We start from the raw sequence: 15,950 nt of genomic DNA, 5'->3' as shown, positions 1-15,950 counted from the left end.
CTCTTCAAAGTCCTCCTTTTGAGCCTTTGTCGACAGTAGAGCTTAATATCCTGTCCATTAAGACAGCGCTCCTGTTAGCATTGGCCTCTTTCAAGAGCAAGCATTTTCGGTCGACGAATCGTGCCTGGAGTTCGGGCCGGGCCTTTCTCACGTAGTATTGAGACCCCGGCTCGGATATGTGCCCAAGGTTCCTACCACTCCCTTCGCGGACCAGGTAGTGAACCTGCAAGCGCTGCCCCAGGAGGAGGCAGACACAGCCCTAGCTTTTCTCTGTCCCGTCCGTGCTCTGCGGGTTTATATTGACAGAACGCAAAGCTTCAGGCCGGATACGTGCGTCCTTTGCTCCGTATGGCGCCCAACGTCGGTGAGCCTCGTGAGTTCCTCCATCACCCCTCCGGTGCCAAGCGTGGCGGACCGCCCGGCGCCAGGTCTGCTACCTTTAGTAGGGAGTTGCTAGTAGACTGGGTGTTTCCAGTGGTCTCTACGGTGACCCATGATGCCAAGTGCAGTTTAGCCGTGTCTTCCCCTTGACGGACTTGTTCTGTCGTCCCTGTTGAGTACGCTCCCACTTCCCCCGGATTGGGACCACCTCAGGGACTGCCATATGTTTCACTATCCCACTGGGTTAGTACATATGTGTATTCCAGGCCTTCTTCAGGCAGGCTGGGCTTCCGCAGCGTTCCCCCTCCCCCTTTTTTGGGGGGGTTTAGGGCACGCTTTCCCAGTGTTATCCAATATCCACTGAGCGGGTCTTGCAGAACAGCAGTGTGATTCCCTAGCTAGCTCCCGCAACTTATTCAAGAAACTGCTGCAGGGTAGCTTAGCTGGGCGCTGGAAAGGGCCAGCACCATGGTGTTTTATTAGGGATCCCAATTCGTCAGGGAACTCCCCCGACGACACGTCGGAGTTCCCAGGATGAAAGGGAACGTCTCGGTTACGTATGTAACGGAGACGTGTCGTCCCTTCGCCATGTTGCTGTACCTTCGCGGAGGACACTGTTCGGCTCCTCAGCGAAAAGCACTGATGCAATGTTTACTTCAACCTTTTATACCCGCGCTGGTAGGCGGGTCGCGGAATGCAAATCTTGCATGCCAATGTCCATTGGCTCGTTTTAATTCTCTCGAAGGCAATTGGCTCCCTAGCGTGATCCCAATTCGTCAGGGAACTCCGCCGACGACACGTCTTCGTTCCCTGAACTCAGGGAACGAGAGTTACATACGTAACCGAGACGTTTTCTCTTTTAATATACTTAAAACAGCATTTATTAGAAATGGAAATCTTTTGTAACATTATAAATACCTTTACTGTCAATTTGATCAATTTAATGAGACTTGCCTAATAAAAGTATTAAGTTCTCAAAACAAATCTTAATGACCCCAAACTTTTAAACTGTAGTGTATATTTAATAATTTATATACAAAATATATCATTTTAAACTTTTAGTTACACATTATAAAACAATCGAGTGCAAGATTTATCTTCAAACATGATCCAAATTCATGTTTCATGTTTATTATGTTTATTATTTATTTATATATTGATTGAAAAGGATTCTTTAAATGAATTAGACTTTTATTATGCCGTTCACATCACGTTGGCACCTTTGGAAAGTAAAAATGTGGGGAATGAATATGATGTTGCACCACATGCTGGCTGCAGAATGTGCACCCCTGAAATTATTCCCCTCCTGCCATGTTGCACACCATAGATGAGTTGGGCTGCATTGCAGGATAAAAGGGAAGCCATATTGAGATCCCGTGAACCATTTCACGAGTAATTCCCATGTGATTCTGCAACTTCGCCAGATACACTCCTTTCTTCATGTAGAAAACCATTCGGCTATGAAAATATTTTTGTCAGGATGCAAATTAAAGAAATATAAAGAGGGCAACAGAAATATATTTTTAGGCGAATGATGAATAATGTAGGTGAAAGACTCATTGTGACAGTGAGGTAATAGCACTCAAATATGTTTGACTGTCTGGGGACCGGCGGAACGCCAGCCAGACTGTGACCAACTGACACACTGACTCACACACACACACACACACACACACACACAAACACGGGGAGCATTGGAGAGACTGTGCCAATGCCTGGATTAGGCAGCCATGTAAACAAGCAAATAGATATGGAGACAAGCAGACAGACAGACACAGGCAGAGGGACAGATGGATGGAGAGAGACAGAGACAAAATGCTATTAATTGCATCCGATTAGCATGGCGGGCACACAGCGGGCACTATATTTGATCGTGGGGCATAACAAAAATATTTTTCGCTGTTGTTTTGTTGATCCGAGGGAGTTTGTACCTTAAAAAAAAGAATCGAGACAGATTTCGGACTGCTGCCCGTGGTTTTATACAGAACAGAACAGGACAGTGAGCTGTGCTCCCTTTCGCTTGCTCTCTTTCTCTCTCTTGCTTGTAACTTTCTGTCTCTGCCATTTTGATGAGGTTGAAAAAAAGTGTATCTCTTTTTCTCTCTCACTACGTGGCGTGGATTGGACGCCGACTGGAAGGAAGGAGGGAGGAGTAGGAGCAAGAGAGAGCGCTCTGCTCGCGTAGACGGAGAGATGGCATATTTGCAGAAAGAGTAATGTGGTGTGAAAGCAGTCCTTTTCAGTCTTCACTCTTTAGACTGTTCTGTCGTCCGTAAAGCTGCTTTTTATTTTCTGCACTACGCTCTACCCCTCTTTCTGCATCTGCTTCTCTCCATTATAAACTTTTTTCTTAACGTTTTTATAGCTTTATTTCATTGCTCTGTCAGTTCGTTTCTGTTTCAATTCGTTCCTTGCTTGTTTTTAATCGCCCCTCAGTTGTTGGGAGTTCATGGGAGTTAAAGACAAAGGGAAACGTCCACATTTTGGCACCACTAAGGGGAGTCAGAACTGCAGCCAAGGACCCTGCTGAGATCCAAAAAACCCCAGTACAGCGAAGCGCCAAAAAAAGAAAAAAAAAAAGAAAAGAAAACACCACCCTTTCCTTTGCATGGTCACAAATTCCACTCTCCCTGTAGCCAGGGCAGTGCCGCAGCTCCTCCTCGACCACATCTCACCGCATTCGACCTTTCCGCCTTCTCTTCTCAGTCTTCCATGGAACCTTTTCTGACCCATTTTTGAGGATTTTCTTTTTTTCCACGGTAAATACGAATAGGACCGGCCGCACAGGAGGGCGAAAGAGGGGACAGGGGCTTTTTCAATGTTGTCTGCCGATGACTTGGCGATTTGCTCTTGTTGAACTAGGGTTGCCGTTTTTGGCTTCATTTTCATGGTTGTAGGTGCTGTATGTGTTCTTCCTTCATGTCAGGACGTGTTTGTGTATTAATGGTTTGAACGTGCGAATGAGCACTTTTGTACTTCCTTCTAACATGCTGTTTTTCTTTCCTGCTCCAGATTTTTTGCGGGCAACGGAATTGGCCTAGTCTGCACCCTAAGCCTGACTCCATATTGCCGCCAGGTGTAGGATGACTCTGGTATGGACATAAAACTGGTCATCACCATAGACAGACGTCCTCCACCGGTATGATATTTTCCTATGCCCTTTTTTCTTCTGTCCATTCTTTTCGTTCTTTTTCAGTCCGAACTTTTTCTGAACGTTTTTTTTTTTTACCTGCATCTTGTTTACCATCGGGTTGTGTCATTTCTTGTTCGTTTAAAAGTCCGCCTTGACGTAAAAATAGTCTCCATATCCACAGTTGTCCACATTCCATTATGCTCCATAAGCAAACATTTTTTTTTTTGTACGTTTGGATTTTTTCAGTGACAAGTCGTAGACCACTAGTCTAAGGTCATATCCAAAATAAATGTAGGTCAATTGCGGTCAAACATTTAACATACTTAAAAACTTTTTTTTTACAAGGTCAGTTGTTGTCAGATATTTGTGTACACATACTGTTTGACGAATCACAATTCATTTGTTTCCAGTGGCTAGAAATCAGCGAGCAAATAACAGTAACGGGTTCTGAGTGGTCGTACGATGCCATGGAAACACATTTGAAATGTGAGACTGTGTACTGGATGCATGTTCAAGATTCGATTCACTAACAACTTATTTTCTTTTTCTCTGGCATTTCTCATAATACAATAAACCGTGTCTCTGTGTAGAAATAGGTCAAGATATAATACTGATATATTTAACATTTACTCTTTTGTTCTGGAATAACCTTTGATTTTCCTTAGGGAGTGGCACTGTACCATGAATCATGGCATTTCTAATTGCAGCTTGTTGCACCTACATCTTGTAGTACAGACTGGGAAAGCCCTTGATGGAGAGTCTGTGATTTCTTATTTCTGTATATTAAATGGCAGTAATTGGTAAACAAAAAGATACACTGAATGTGTGCGATAAAGTTAACTAAAACTAGCTAAACAGTTTTTAGGTTTATTTAAGATTTATTTCTGCAAAAAAGTTTAGTATTTCTATATTTGCGCTTAAGTTGCATATACACTAAGTGTAGATATCAAAAATAAATAAAGCATTTCTGCTATTGCTGCTTTCTCAAATGTCAGTCACTGCAGTATATTTGATCCAACAGTAGCGGTGTTGTCTCATCTGGGCACGGCAAACACCACATGTCTTTCAAACTGACCTTCACTCTGAATGATATGTTTTAAACTGTAGTGATTTGAAATACAAAGAATTTATGGTAAAATATTTTGGTGGGAGCTCCCATCTTAATCGTGTCTCTAATTAGTTATTAAACAAGTTATTTTTGTTGAACCACACCCAACAATTTTGTATCAAATTATTTGAATAATTACTTGAGTTTAAGTTAAGGTAATATTTGGGAATTTGTCGTTATTTTTCTTGTCTAATCAATAAGACTTATTCTGTATGTTAGCAATATTCTAACCTCATTAAAGTAAATGTATTCATTTTTTTTGCAGATTTTTACCCCCTGAATTTTTTTGACCTGAATTCCACTGTCACATTATATATTTGACTTGCTTATGTTGTTGTTTGCTTGTGGAAAGGGACATGGATCATTTGTATAGTTCTTCTCAATGTTCAGCAGCTGTACATATTTTTTAAAAAGCCACTCATTTTACAGGATCAATATTTTCTCTGTTTATGAATTCCTAATCTTATCTTTTATCTATCCTTTTCATGAATTTCAGGTGACGTACATAATGATCTTCTTCCTCTGTATTATAAAAAAAAAAAAAAAACGTATCTTCCAAAAATGGCCATCTATACCTGTCTTTTGTTTTAAACTGACTTGTCAAAGTGTTTTGAAATTGGCGCATGAGGAAAAAGAAAAACAACAGTCATAAGAATTAGCGTTTTTTTTAGTGCAGTGGATATTATTTTTGGTGTCCTGTGAAAGGTGGAGTGTGTAGCTGTGACGCAGTGCAGTGATGCCAGCTGCCACAAACCCGTAGATCCGAACTTGTGGTGACTCTGTGCACAAGCTCGTGTCTATAGGTATGTGTCTGCGAGGTGAACGCAACAGTCTTCCCTGCAACCACTGCTGTTGCTGACTAGAAACTTCTGTTCAGGGTTGACACTTTAGCTGTAAAGGATAAATGTTAGGTGAATGAATTGATTGCACCTATTTTCAACATTGAGTAAAGGAAGTTTTGCTACTTGCATATGCGCAAACGTAAGCAGTGGAGACATTCTCCTATCCTCCCCCTCAAGACAGCGATGTCTCGGGATGAGGTAGTAGGTTGTATAGTTTAGAGTTACAACATGGGAGATAACTGTACAGCCTCCTAGCTTTCCCCGAGCAGACGCCCTTCTCTGTACAAGCTACAGTGCTAATGCTAACGTTAGTAGCATCGCAACTAACATGCTTCCCTGACGTGCTAAGAGCAGTACAACAGTGATTATAAATGTTATATGTGGAGTCTAATGGTCTTTGTTGATGATGTAAAGGGTTTGACAGAATGCCCATTCACTCTGAGAAGGATAACTATAAACTATAAAGTTTTAATAATCACTCTAATTCAATGAGAATAGGAAAGTCTGCGGCTCTGCGCCAAAACTATAACGATAACAACACACTGGAATCACTTTCAGAATGATTTTCAGCCAATCAGAAGCCACCCGACTTTAAGGAACTGGAGCATTTACAGCAGCAGACGACATAACTGCAACGTGCACTTATAATAAAACAGCATGTTATCATCTGTTGGTGTGGACACTAATATAGTTATTGTTCTTGGTGGGAATAGGCTTTTAGTCAGAATTACCATATTTGCTAAACCTCTAGTGTCAATAGAACCTACGTATAGCCTATGTACATAATTTAACATTTAAACCATTCCCTGCGTATTTAAATCGCTCTAAAGCTTCATCCCATAGCTGATTATATTTTGTCAGTGAATCTGTTAACATCATGCTTGCCTACAAGTACAGCATTTAATAAAAACAGCATTGTGTTCCCACTCCCCACAGAGAATAGAAATGTTACATTTCTATCAAAAGACCACACAGTTATTGCAACAGGGTGTTTAACATGGTATCCTACAATGTTCTGCACCACAAACACCATGTCTTAAAATACACATGGGAACTGTGAAAGCCTTATGTTCTTTACCATATCCTTCTGGATTTTATATGACCATCAATTGTTGTGTGTTTCTCTCCTGCTTTGAAAACACATTTATAACTGGCAAAATGTCTGTCTTTTTTTTCTTTCTTAAGTGGTTATGAAAAGTGATATCAATGACATCAGGTACAAATTCTACCATAAAGGTAACTGTAGACTGTGTATTAGATAGGAAACTTGTTTAACCGTCTACCTGCTTTGTAAGTATTTTATTACAAGTTTGCTTAGTTTTATCAGCATGCATAGAGCGTTGAGAGTCGTAATGCTATACTATGGAGACATTAGGCTGTTGCAATGGCAATTTTAGGGCAAATATTTGGTTTTGTGTGTTCATGCTTTTGTGGCTATTTCAAAAAGATGTCAAAACATGGAGAATATTTAGTGAGGACTTGAAAAGCAAATTTGGTACCACCAATTTGTTGGAAGCAGCATCAGCAGTCACTGCGTCAGATAAAATATGTGTTTTGAATGACACTCCTATATGTGTGCATGTTGTGTTGTTTCAGTCAGTGTCTTTGTTTTCTGTTGTGCTTTAAGTTTGTGTGTGCCGTGGTGAGGTTTGACCCAGGTGTGTGTGCTTGTTTAGGTGTGGTTGTTGTTTTAGTTGTTTAGTGTAAATTTCTGCTTGATTCAGTGGTACACGTGCAAGCATGTCTGTGTGCATGGAAATCAGGTTTATCATAGCAGTTTGAATCAAATGGTGGAGGTGCTAGTTGTGATGTCATGAAATGTCGAAAACTTTGCTTGTGAATATTTACACTATTCAAAGATTTGGGGTCAGTTAGATAAGATGACAGTAAAGACATTTATAATACTTTTATATCTTAAATAAATGCTGTTGTTTTGAACTTTCTATTAATCAAGGAGTCATGAAAAGATCACGGTTTCCACAAAAATAGCAGCACAACCGTTTTAAATAAAAATCAAATTAAAAAATCTTGAGTAGCAAATCAACATATTAGAATGATTTCTGAAAGATCATGTTCAAAAACATGTATGTTATCCAGAAATTATTTAGCTTGCACTTTTTCATGAATTGTTTTGATACAGACTACATATATATATATATATATATATATATATTAATGATATACAGTATTAATCTGGAGGTCAGGGGTGTGCTCATCTCCAATTAAAAACTGAAATGTAAACAATAACATTAAGATCAGAAGAAATATCCAAGCAACAATTTTAATAACACAATGAGTTTTAAAAAAAAACATAACTACTGCATTACGCAGTAATTTGAGGGAGCATTGCAGTCAATTAAATTCATTTCAAATGCTCAATTGAACCTTTGACTTACTTAATTTGACAGCTTAATTTCTACATTGGTTAGTCTTGGTATTTTGTTGGTCAGTAGATAAATGATTTGATCAGTGTGTAAAAATTAAGAATGACTTGTTGGTCTAGCGGTAACATTTTCACTTTTAGTATATGATGAGCTCTTAACCACCCCCATATGACTTTATTTATTAAATCAAAACTACAGCTTAAAGTCAGTGTGTATCGGGAGTGGGTTAAATGGTTGTTAGCATTTTGTTTCATGATTTCACTAGAATGAGGCAGCAGAAAAGCGATACATTGGAGTCTGAAACCTGTTTGCTGGTCAGAACCTTACAGCTGATGCGTTCCTCTACCGCAACAATTTTTTTTTTAAACATCGGATTGCCACTCATTGGATATTTGATATTTGTATGCTAATATTATGTTATGATATATGCATCTATATTATCTGTATTATTCCTTATGCAATAGTTTGCATAATGTACTGGGGACAAAATTGACATTGTCTCCACCGTAAACAACGTCTGGTTAGTGCTGCTTCCTCTGAGATGGCATATGGTTAGGTGCCTAGCCTTAATAAATGTTTGAAGCCAGTTTATTATACATAATATACAGTTTCCTGCTTTGCTAACAGTGTGAGTCAGCAAACTTCTAATGCAGCTTAAGAAACACAGTGTGGATAAATAATGTTTTGAGCGCTCTGCCACCCAGAATGCCTTAGGGAGAGAAAATGGTGCACTGAAGCCAAATGTGTACAGAGTTCAGCCTCGTTTAACCAAAAACTGTGCCGTCAATGTGGAAAAACCAGCTCCAGAAATGCAAGTCTGGAGCTAAAAAAGGCTGGAAGAACCAAACCACATTTAGACTAGCACAGTTTCGAATGCTCTGGAGTAACAGATCTGATTTGGATGGATAGATTGATTTGGACCACTTTTTCACCACTGAAATATCCATATTTGTAAAATGAGTTCTCAAGGTCAAACCCTGCTGAAATATTATGAGCTTGAGAAATTTGAGAAACTGCATATATTTGACAAATTGGCACTGTTGTGCAATTAATGATTAAACATCTTAATTCAGTCCTTCCTATGCCAAAACCTTATTTCTGATAGATGTTTGGGATCAGTAATAGACATTCATCTGCTCTCTTTCTCTCTTTATATTTGTCCCAGTGTCAGTCATGTCCTTAAGGCTGCTTATACACTTGGCAAACAATAGTGCTTTTGTGTTAAAGGAGAAGATGGGACCCAGAGAATGTGTTTCGCTGATGACATCATTCTTTGAGCTAAAAAAATGTAGGTTTATTGTGTCTGAATCAAAAATGTCAAACAGTGCAATTTTTTTATGGTGTTGTGAGTGGTTTCCTTAGAGGGATCGTTCCACATTACAGTTGTTAAAATGAAGAGTATACCAGTACAAATTTTGGGCTTGGTAAGAATTTTAAATGTTTTTAAAAGAAGTCTTTTGTCACCAAACTTGCTTTTATTTGATCAAACATATAGTAAAACAGTAATATTGTGAAATATTATTACAGTTTAAAATAACTGTTTCTATTTTAATACATTGTAAAAGGTCATTTATTCCTGATATGATCAAGCTGAATTTTCAGCATCATTACTCCAGTCTTCAGTGTCACATGACCCTTTGGAAATCAATCTAATATGATGATTTGCTGATCAAGAAACATTCCTTACTATCTTCAATGTTGATAACATTAGTGCTGCTTAATATGTTTGTGGAAACTGTTGTACATTTGTTTCATGATTATTTGATGAGACGAATAGTCCAAAGTTAGATGGTTGAAAGAGCCGTATTTATTTGAAATCCAATTTTTTTTTTGTAAAATTGTAAATGCTTTTACTGTCACTTTTGATCAATTTAATGTCTTTGTTTTGTATTTTTTTTTTTTAAATTAATTTCTTTTTAAAAAATCTTACTGGCCCAAAAATTTGGAATGGTAGTGTATGACATCTGACTGAATTTTGTCCATATTTATCTGTGTGACCTGCTGTACTGGCTAATGCAAAATGTATAGTTTTTTATAGTGAATTTGAAATGAATTTTGTCAGACAATTTAGCCCAAAGTAATTCAACCAAAATTTTAAATGATTAAATTTCAAAATAAGTTTGTGTGTGCATCAATGAGAACTGAGACAATCTTGCTCTTTCCCTGTTGTGCCTTTTGAGTAAGCTATTATGAACCATCCATATGGTCTTTCTCTTAGATTTTTTAGGTGTGTGTGTGTGTGTGTGTGTGTGTGTGTGTGTGTGTGTTTATGACCTTTACCTGCATGATAAAGCGCAGTTGGGGGCCCTCTATTGGCTAATACTGGTACCTGAGTTATTGTATTATTTACACGGATATAAATCATGAGAATGCAGATGGATAGAGTCGAGCAGGACTGTGTCTGCTTAACACAGCACTGTAGCTGCTGTAAGTGAAGTACGGCAAGCAAAATGGGCCGAAATGAATCTCAAGGTGAAGAATGTGAACTGGTACTATAAGATAAATGGCTGCTTATGTCCAGGAGAGGGAAGTCTAAGACCATTTCCACATGAGGGACATTGCCATAAGTGTGTTGCGGGCATAAGTGTGTTGCGGGCGTTTCAAGCTAGCAAACGTCAAATTTGAAATAGTCTACGTAAAGAATATCATAAGTGTTAAGCCGTGAAATGCGGACAGGAGAGAATATAATGTTTGAAAGTAAAGTGCATGTGAAATTTTGTCTGTCGCTGATTAGAGCCCATCAAAGTGGCCTGTCGGAGGTCTCCTCCACCACAGTCTCCCTGTGTCCCCCCTTTTCTCTCCTCTCCACTTTACATCTCCCCGATTCCTTTGCCTTCTGTCATTCTCGTTCCTCCTTCTCTCTTTTTCTTCCTCGTCTCCCTCTGTTGTGGCCGTGGCGCTAGCCAGGCGGTATCGAATGTAAGCCAAGCACATCATATTTTCATGTGTTCATGCCTCTTTTTATCCTCTGCCCTCCCTTTCTCTATATTCTCCCTTTCTCTCTCTCTCTCTCTCTCTCTCTCTCTCTCTCTCTCTCTCTCTCTCTCTCTCTCTCTCTCTCTCTCTCTCTCCCTGTGCTTGCTCCCTCCCTCTCCCTCTCTCTCTATTCTTTCTCTAGTTCCCTCCCTCCTGCTCCAATCTTCAGTTTAGCTAGAGAAAGAGAGGGAGTGAGAGTGGGAAAGAAAGAAAAAGAAAGAAAGAGAGAGTGGAATAATGGTGAGCGACGAGGGGAATTTCGCCGCTCAGAAACATTTTCTTCCTCCGAAACAGAGAAAACATCACAGGTAAGGACATTTGGAGATGAAAATCTCCTCTTTTTCTCTGTCTACCAATCTCTCTCTCTCTGTTCCTTTTATTTCCTTCCCTCTCTTCTTTCTCTCAGGGGGTAGAGGGCCTCTTGCGCTAACTGGTGTCAGCTGTTGCAGGAAATGAAGGGATCACTTCTATCCCAGTCTTTCTCTCCTGCTCTCCCTCTGAGCCTCGATTTTTCATTAGACTCGTATCCCGCTAAACACGCTCAGAGTGGGAGCGGCCCGCTCAGACAGAAAGATGAATGGGACTCAGATGAAGAGGGTGAGGAAGAGTCGTTTCGCCGCTGTTTATTTTCGCTGCTTTTTGACTCGTAGATCAGACGTTCTGCCTGTTTTTTTGCCACCTTGGGATATGGTACCCGTCGCACATGTGACATGGGGTGAGAGACTGTGCATGCGTGTGTGCGAACGCCCCCACCCCCTATGCTGATCTCTCATCTTATAGCCCTCTAGGTAGAAGTCTGGTGTGTGTTGCCGGTGCCGTGGCCCTACCTCTCTCTCTCTCTCTCTCTCTCTCCCTCTCTCCTCTCTCTCTCTCTCTCTCTCTCTCTCTCTCTCTCTCTCTCTCTCTCTCTCATCCCCATTCAGTTTTCTGTCCTATAGGCTGATTAATCCGGATACCTTTTCTCCCCAGATTCTTTGTTTCCTTTGTTCACGTTTTCCTTTTTCAGCAGCGCTCTGCTGCCGTTTGAAATTCCCACCTTTTTTCCCTCTCTCTCACGTTCCTCCTATCTCTCTCTCTCTCTCTCTCTCTCTCTCTCTTTCCTCTGCGTCTCTCGGCTCCAGACGGCGGGCAGACATCAGCCTGTCAGTGCCCTCTCGTGTCTTTTTACGTGCTCTCTTCTTTTTATTTTGTATTCGTGGTGTGTTGCGTTGCATCATGGAATGAGCAGCATAAAAAAGCGTTTTTTTCTCTCTCTGTCTCTCCTTCTCTGTCCTCGCAGTCTCGCAGGCGTTCGGAGGACCGCAGCACCCGAGGCACGGTCAGTCGCTGCCGCCAGCTCAGTGAGTTCACTCCCCTTCTCTCAGTGCATGTGTGTGATTTATACAAGAGCTGACGTGACCCAATAGTATCTGTATATGAAGTAGCAATGACAGTGTTGCGCTGTTCTCGTAGGTTTGAGAACTTTGGATTCATGTGAATATCATGTCTTTTTCAGCCTTTTTATAATTGACTCCGGCTGTTTTATACTCTAAAACCTCATTGCAGATGAGTGAATGTCTTTTCCGCAGTAATTCATATCGGTGTACAGAAAGGCAGGTGCTCGATTCGTGTTATGTGTGCGTGGCCGGCGTGAGGGGTCTGTGTGTGGCACCACTTCTACACGCATGTCCTCGTCCTCCGTGCGCATGTGTGTTTGCGCGTGAGACTCGATGTCTTTGTTTGCAGTCCATGCTGATGGGCGTGTGTGTGTAACTATGTTGTGTTGCTTTTAAGTAGCCGATTGCAGTAAATGTCGAAGGGATGGCGAATTAGAGACAGCGGAGGAGAGAAGGACGAGACAACAGCAGAGACACAATGGCGATCGCTCGATTCTCCGCGCCGCACCGTGCCCCTCTCCTTCCCTGAGACCCTAACTTGTGACGTTCTGCTTCGATGTCCACGGGTTGGGTTCTCGGGAGCTGTGAGAGGCACTCAGTCATCCGCCCATCCAAGAAGGACCAGAGCAGAGGACAGCGAGAGAGATTGTCAGAGCAGATTGAGTAGGGAAGGAAGGACGGTCAGAAAGAGGGACACGAGGGGACGAGATAGGGTTGAGTGAGGTGAGGGTGGCGCAGTGTAGGCCTGTGGATTGTGGTTCAAGAGTTTAAAGGATAGAAGGTGAAGACAGAGAGAGTGAGAGATCTGTGTTTTTAGGTTGGGGTGACGTTGGGCCATTGAGGGTTTGGCCCAAACAAAGCGTATGTTTAGACTGTGAGTCAGGACACTGAAATGGCTGTGTGTGTGCATGTCTCTGCCACAGCCTTGTCTGTTACGCCCTCGTTCCGCACCCATATTTGTGTGCGTCTTTTTGTGTGTCAGTACTTTTTTTTTTTTAATCCAAATTCTTCTTTCCATACAGGAAGTCCTCATAGATGGACATGTCCAGTGACTTCGGTTCATGTATGCATGTGTGTGGGTTTTATCCACCAATTTGAGAGCAGCACAAAGTACTGTTGAGAGCGTGACATCGATAGCTCGGTACACTTGTGTTTGACCTCATACAAACCTTCATCGATATTAAAAATAAACGCACATGTTTTCTTGTTATTTTCGACTTCAGGCTATATTTTTCTTGCGACATGTTGACCGTCATATTCTGATATTCGTCATATTCAGATTTGGATATAGCCCACCTTTACGGCAACATATGTTGGATTATTTTGATGCTCAGAGGATGTTAATGGCATAAAATAGAGAGATACCTTTAGTGTGTCTGCAGCAGAAGTGCATTGTATGTGTACGCAGCATCATGTGTGTTCCTACAGACATCGTGAGTAAGACAACCAACCATATCTCTGGTAGGGCTCCAAATCAATGGTGCTTGATGTTCTCAGAGTCAAACAGAGGCTATACATTTTGAACGGAAGCAAGAGTACATCCTGGGCTTAAACAGTCCCGCAGACTAGATTTTTCTCTGGGAGATTGACTGTGGTGTTTCAAATGGTGGGGATTATGATATCAGCTTATTTTTCATTCACCTTATATTTGTGCATGTTACCCTTGAAGTGAAGAAAAGCAACATTTATTTTTTTCCTGTCTTTATGCTTTCTCTAACCCCGAAAGTATTTGTCAAACAGAGCGATGCAGAATGATGTGTTTATTTTCAAAAGATTGGTTGCCATATTAAGCTGCTAAAATGGTCATTTAAAGGGAGTTGCAATCAGCAAAATGAACCACCCATTTCTTGACATCATTAAGTGCCTCGTTAAACTCAATTTGTATTATAACTGGAATACTTTGCTTGTATTGTTAAGTTGACACTATACATTTTATGGATGTCTGTGGATATTTATATCGGCTTTAGAGGGCATGACAGTTATGAAGTAGATGAATACTTTCATACTCACCTTTACCTCTATTAAAACGCTTCTCTGCTGTTCTTGAAATACAGTTAAAGATTATATTTTTGATTTATTGACTACATTGATGGATACATCTGTAGTGTTGACCATATTTGAGTACATAGCAAATTTGTGTTTTGAGTGTCATCATGATTTCATTGTGTTTAAATATGTGTGTATGTGATGTGTATGTGATGTGTGGTTTGTTCTTAGATGAGCAGTGTTTCAGTGTCTTATTACACTGTAGAGCATATAGTCTATGTTAGTGCATCGGGTCACGAGAGGCAAGGAGAGAGAATATGGTGCATTGATATAGAAGATGTGTATTAGGTTTCTCAGATCTATCATTTAAAATGGTCTTTATAATGGAAATATTAATTTAAAAACCAGTTGTGATTATTTTGTCAAAAATATATTAGTTTAATGTGATACCAGTGATTTATTAAAGGCAATAAAAATGGATACATATTTGTTTTAGATGATTTGATGTTTACAATAGACTAATACTGTTCTTCCAATATAATAATGTATGAAGACTGCTCCTATGTAGTGAGTTAATTTTCTATATAAACAAACTCTGTGTATACTGTATGTTCACGGAAACATTTTAATAATGCCTTGCCAGATTAATATTATTCCTGACAGGTCATATATAAGTTATTGTTGCACTTTGATTTAATTTTTTAAAGCCGAAATCTTCAATGAGCGCATCCTTAAATATAAGACTAATCATATATAGTAAGCATTGTCTTTGTTAACTGAAATGTCAATTAAGAATAAAAATAGCAGCATGTAATCCTTTCTGCAGTTATCTTAACATTAGGACAGATTTTATAATACAACAGTTTTGAACAATATCAAAATACAACAAATGTTAAAAATACAATGAGAAGCCTGTTTTGATTGGTCGAGGCTTATTTATTGGTCCGTGAAGCCAATAAATTTATGACAGCGTAGTGTTTTCTCATATCAGGGTTTGTTATAGTAACCGTTTTCCAGTTCAGGTGAGAATTTCATGAGGGATTGTTCATGAACATGTATGTTCGTCATGGTTTGTTGTGTGTATTGTGGTGTCTAGCTTCGGCGAGGGCATGCAGGAACCCCTCCTCTCCTCTGCAGTGCTGGATGAAGACTATTGTTCTGGTGCCCTCGTCTTCCTCTGGCACCACACCTCACCCACCATGCCAGCCCACCTCATCAAACAAGTATGTGTGTGTGTGAAACTGGTGCAAGGTCAGTGTGAAAATGCAGGACGGTTATGATGGAAGATATTTGCTTTAGTCACAGTGGTTTGGCATGGAAATTTCACCTCTTGTGTTTCTCAGCATCTCTCATTTGTATGGAGAGATGCAGTTGTGCAGTGGAAGAATGGTGCTGAAGTTACAGGCTTCTTAAAGTGTCACTCCACTGATAATATCCACACACACACACCATTCCTCCCACACACACACCCTGTTCCTCTCCCTCGCTGTCAGAATCATGGTAGTTGGTCTGCAGTGCCAGCACACGCCCCAGGAACGCCCAGATTTTACCGCAGTACCAAAGTACCCTGAGCAGTTTCACACACATAAATCCACTCACTCCACCCGCAATATGATTATGAGGCTAACTAATCAGCTCATATCAATGTATGGTACAATGTAATCGAAAGTTAAAATGTATTAAAATGTTAAAGTTACACTGTCATCGACTGTCATCAGCTTTAAAATTGATATTTTTTCTCTTGTATTTATACTTGTATTTAAA

The 15,950-nt window shown here is 40.3% G+C and overlaps 1 protein-coding gene across 1 annotated transcript in view; it reads left to right on the top strand.

Annotated features, from left to right (window-relative positions):
- The window catches only part of LOC307159135 (uncharacterized protein), a gene marked incomplete at its 3' end in the record, with an annotated part of 55,130 nt that extends 39,531 nt beyond the window's left edge, over positions 1 to 15,599 (top strand). The window contains exons 3-6 of the mRNA XM_079872347.1: positions 3,394 to 3,520; positions 12,104 to 12,164; positions 15,283 to 15,409; positions 15,530 to 15,599. Coding sequence (XP_079728473.1) covers positions 3,476 to 3,520; positions 12,104 to 12,164; positions 15,283 to 15,409; positions 15,530 to 15,599 — 303 coding nt within the window. The 5' untranslated portion in view covers positions 3,394 to 3,475. The remainder of the gene's footprint in view (positions 1 to 3,393; positions 3,521 to 12,103; positions 12,165 to 15,282; positions 15,410 to 15,529) is intronic.
- Positions 15,600 to 15,950: the final 351 nt, after the last annotated feature.

The sequence above is a fragment of the Squalius cephalus genome, assembly GCF_949319135.1.
Source record: "Squalius cephalus genome assembly, chromosome: 5".
In the NCBI taxonomy this organism is placed as follows: Eukaryota; Metazoa; Chordata; class Actinopteri; order Cypriniformes; family Leuciscidae; genus Squalius; species Squalius cephalus.
Note: the sequence above shows the minus strand (reverse complement) of the source record. Positions and strands in the feature narration are given on the sequence as shown.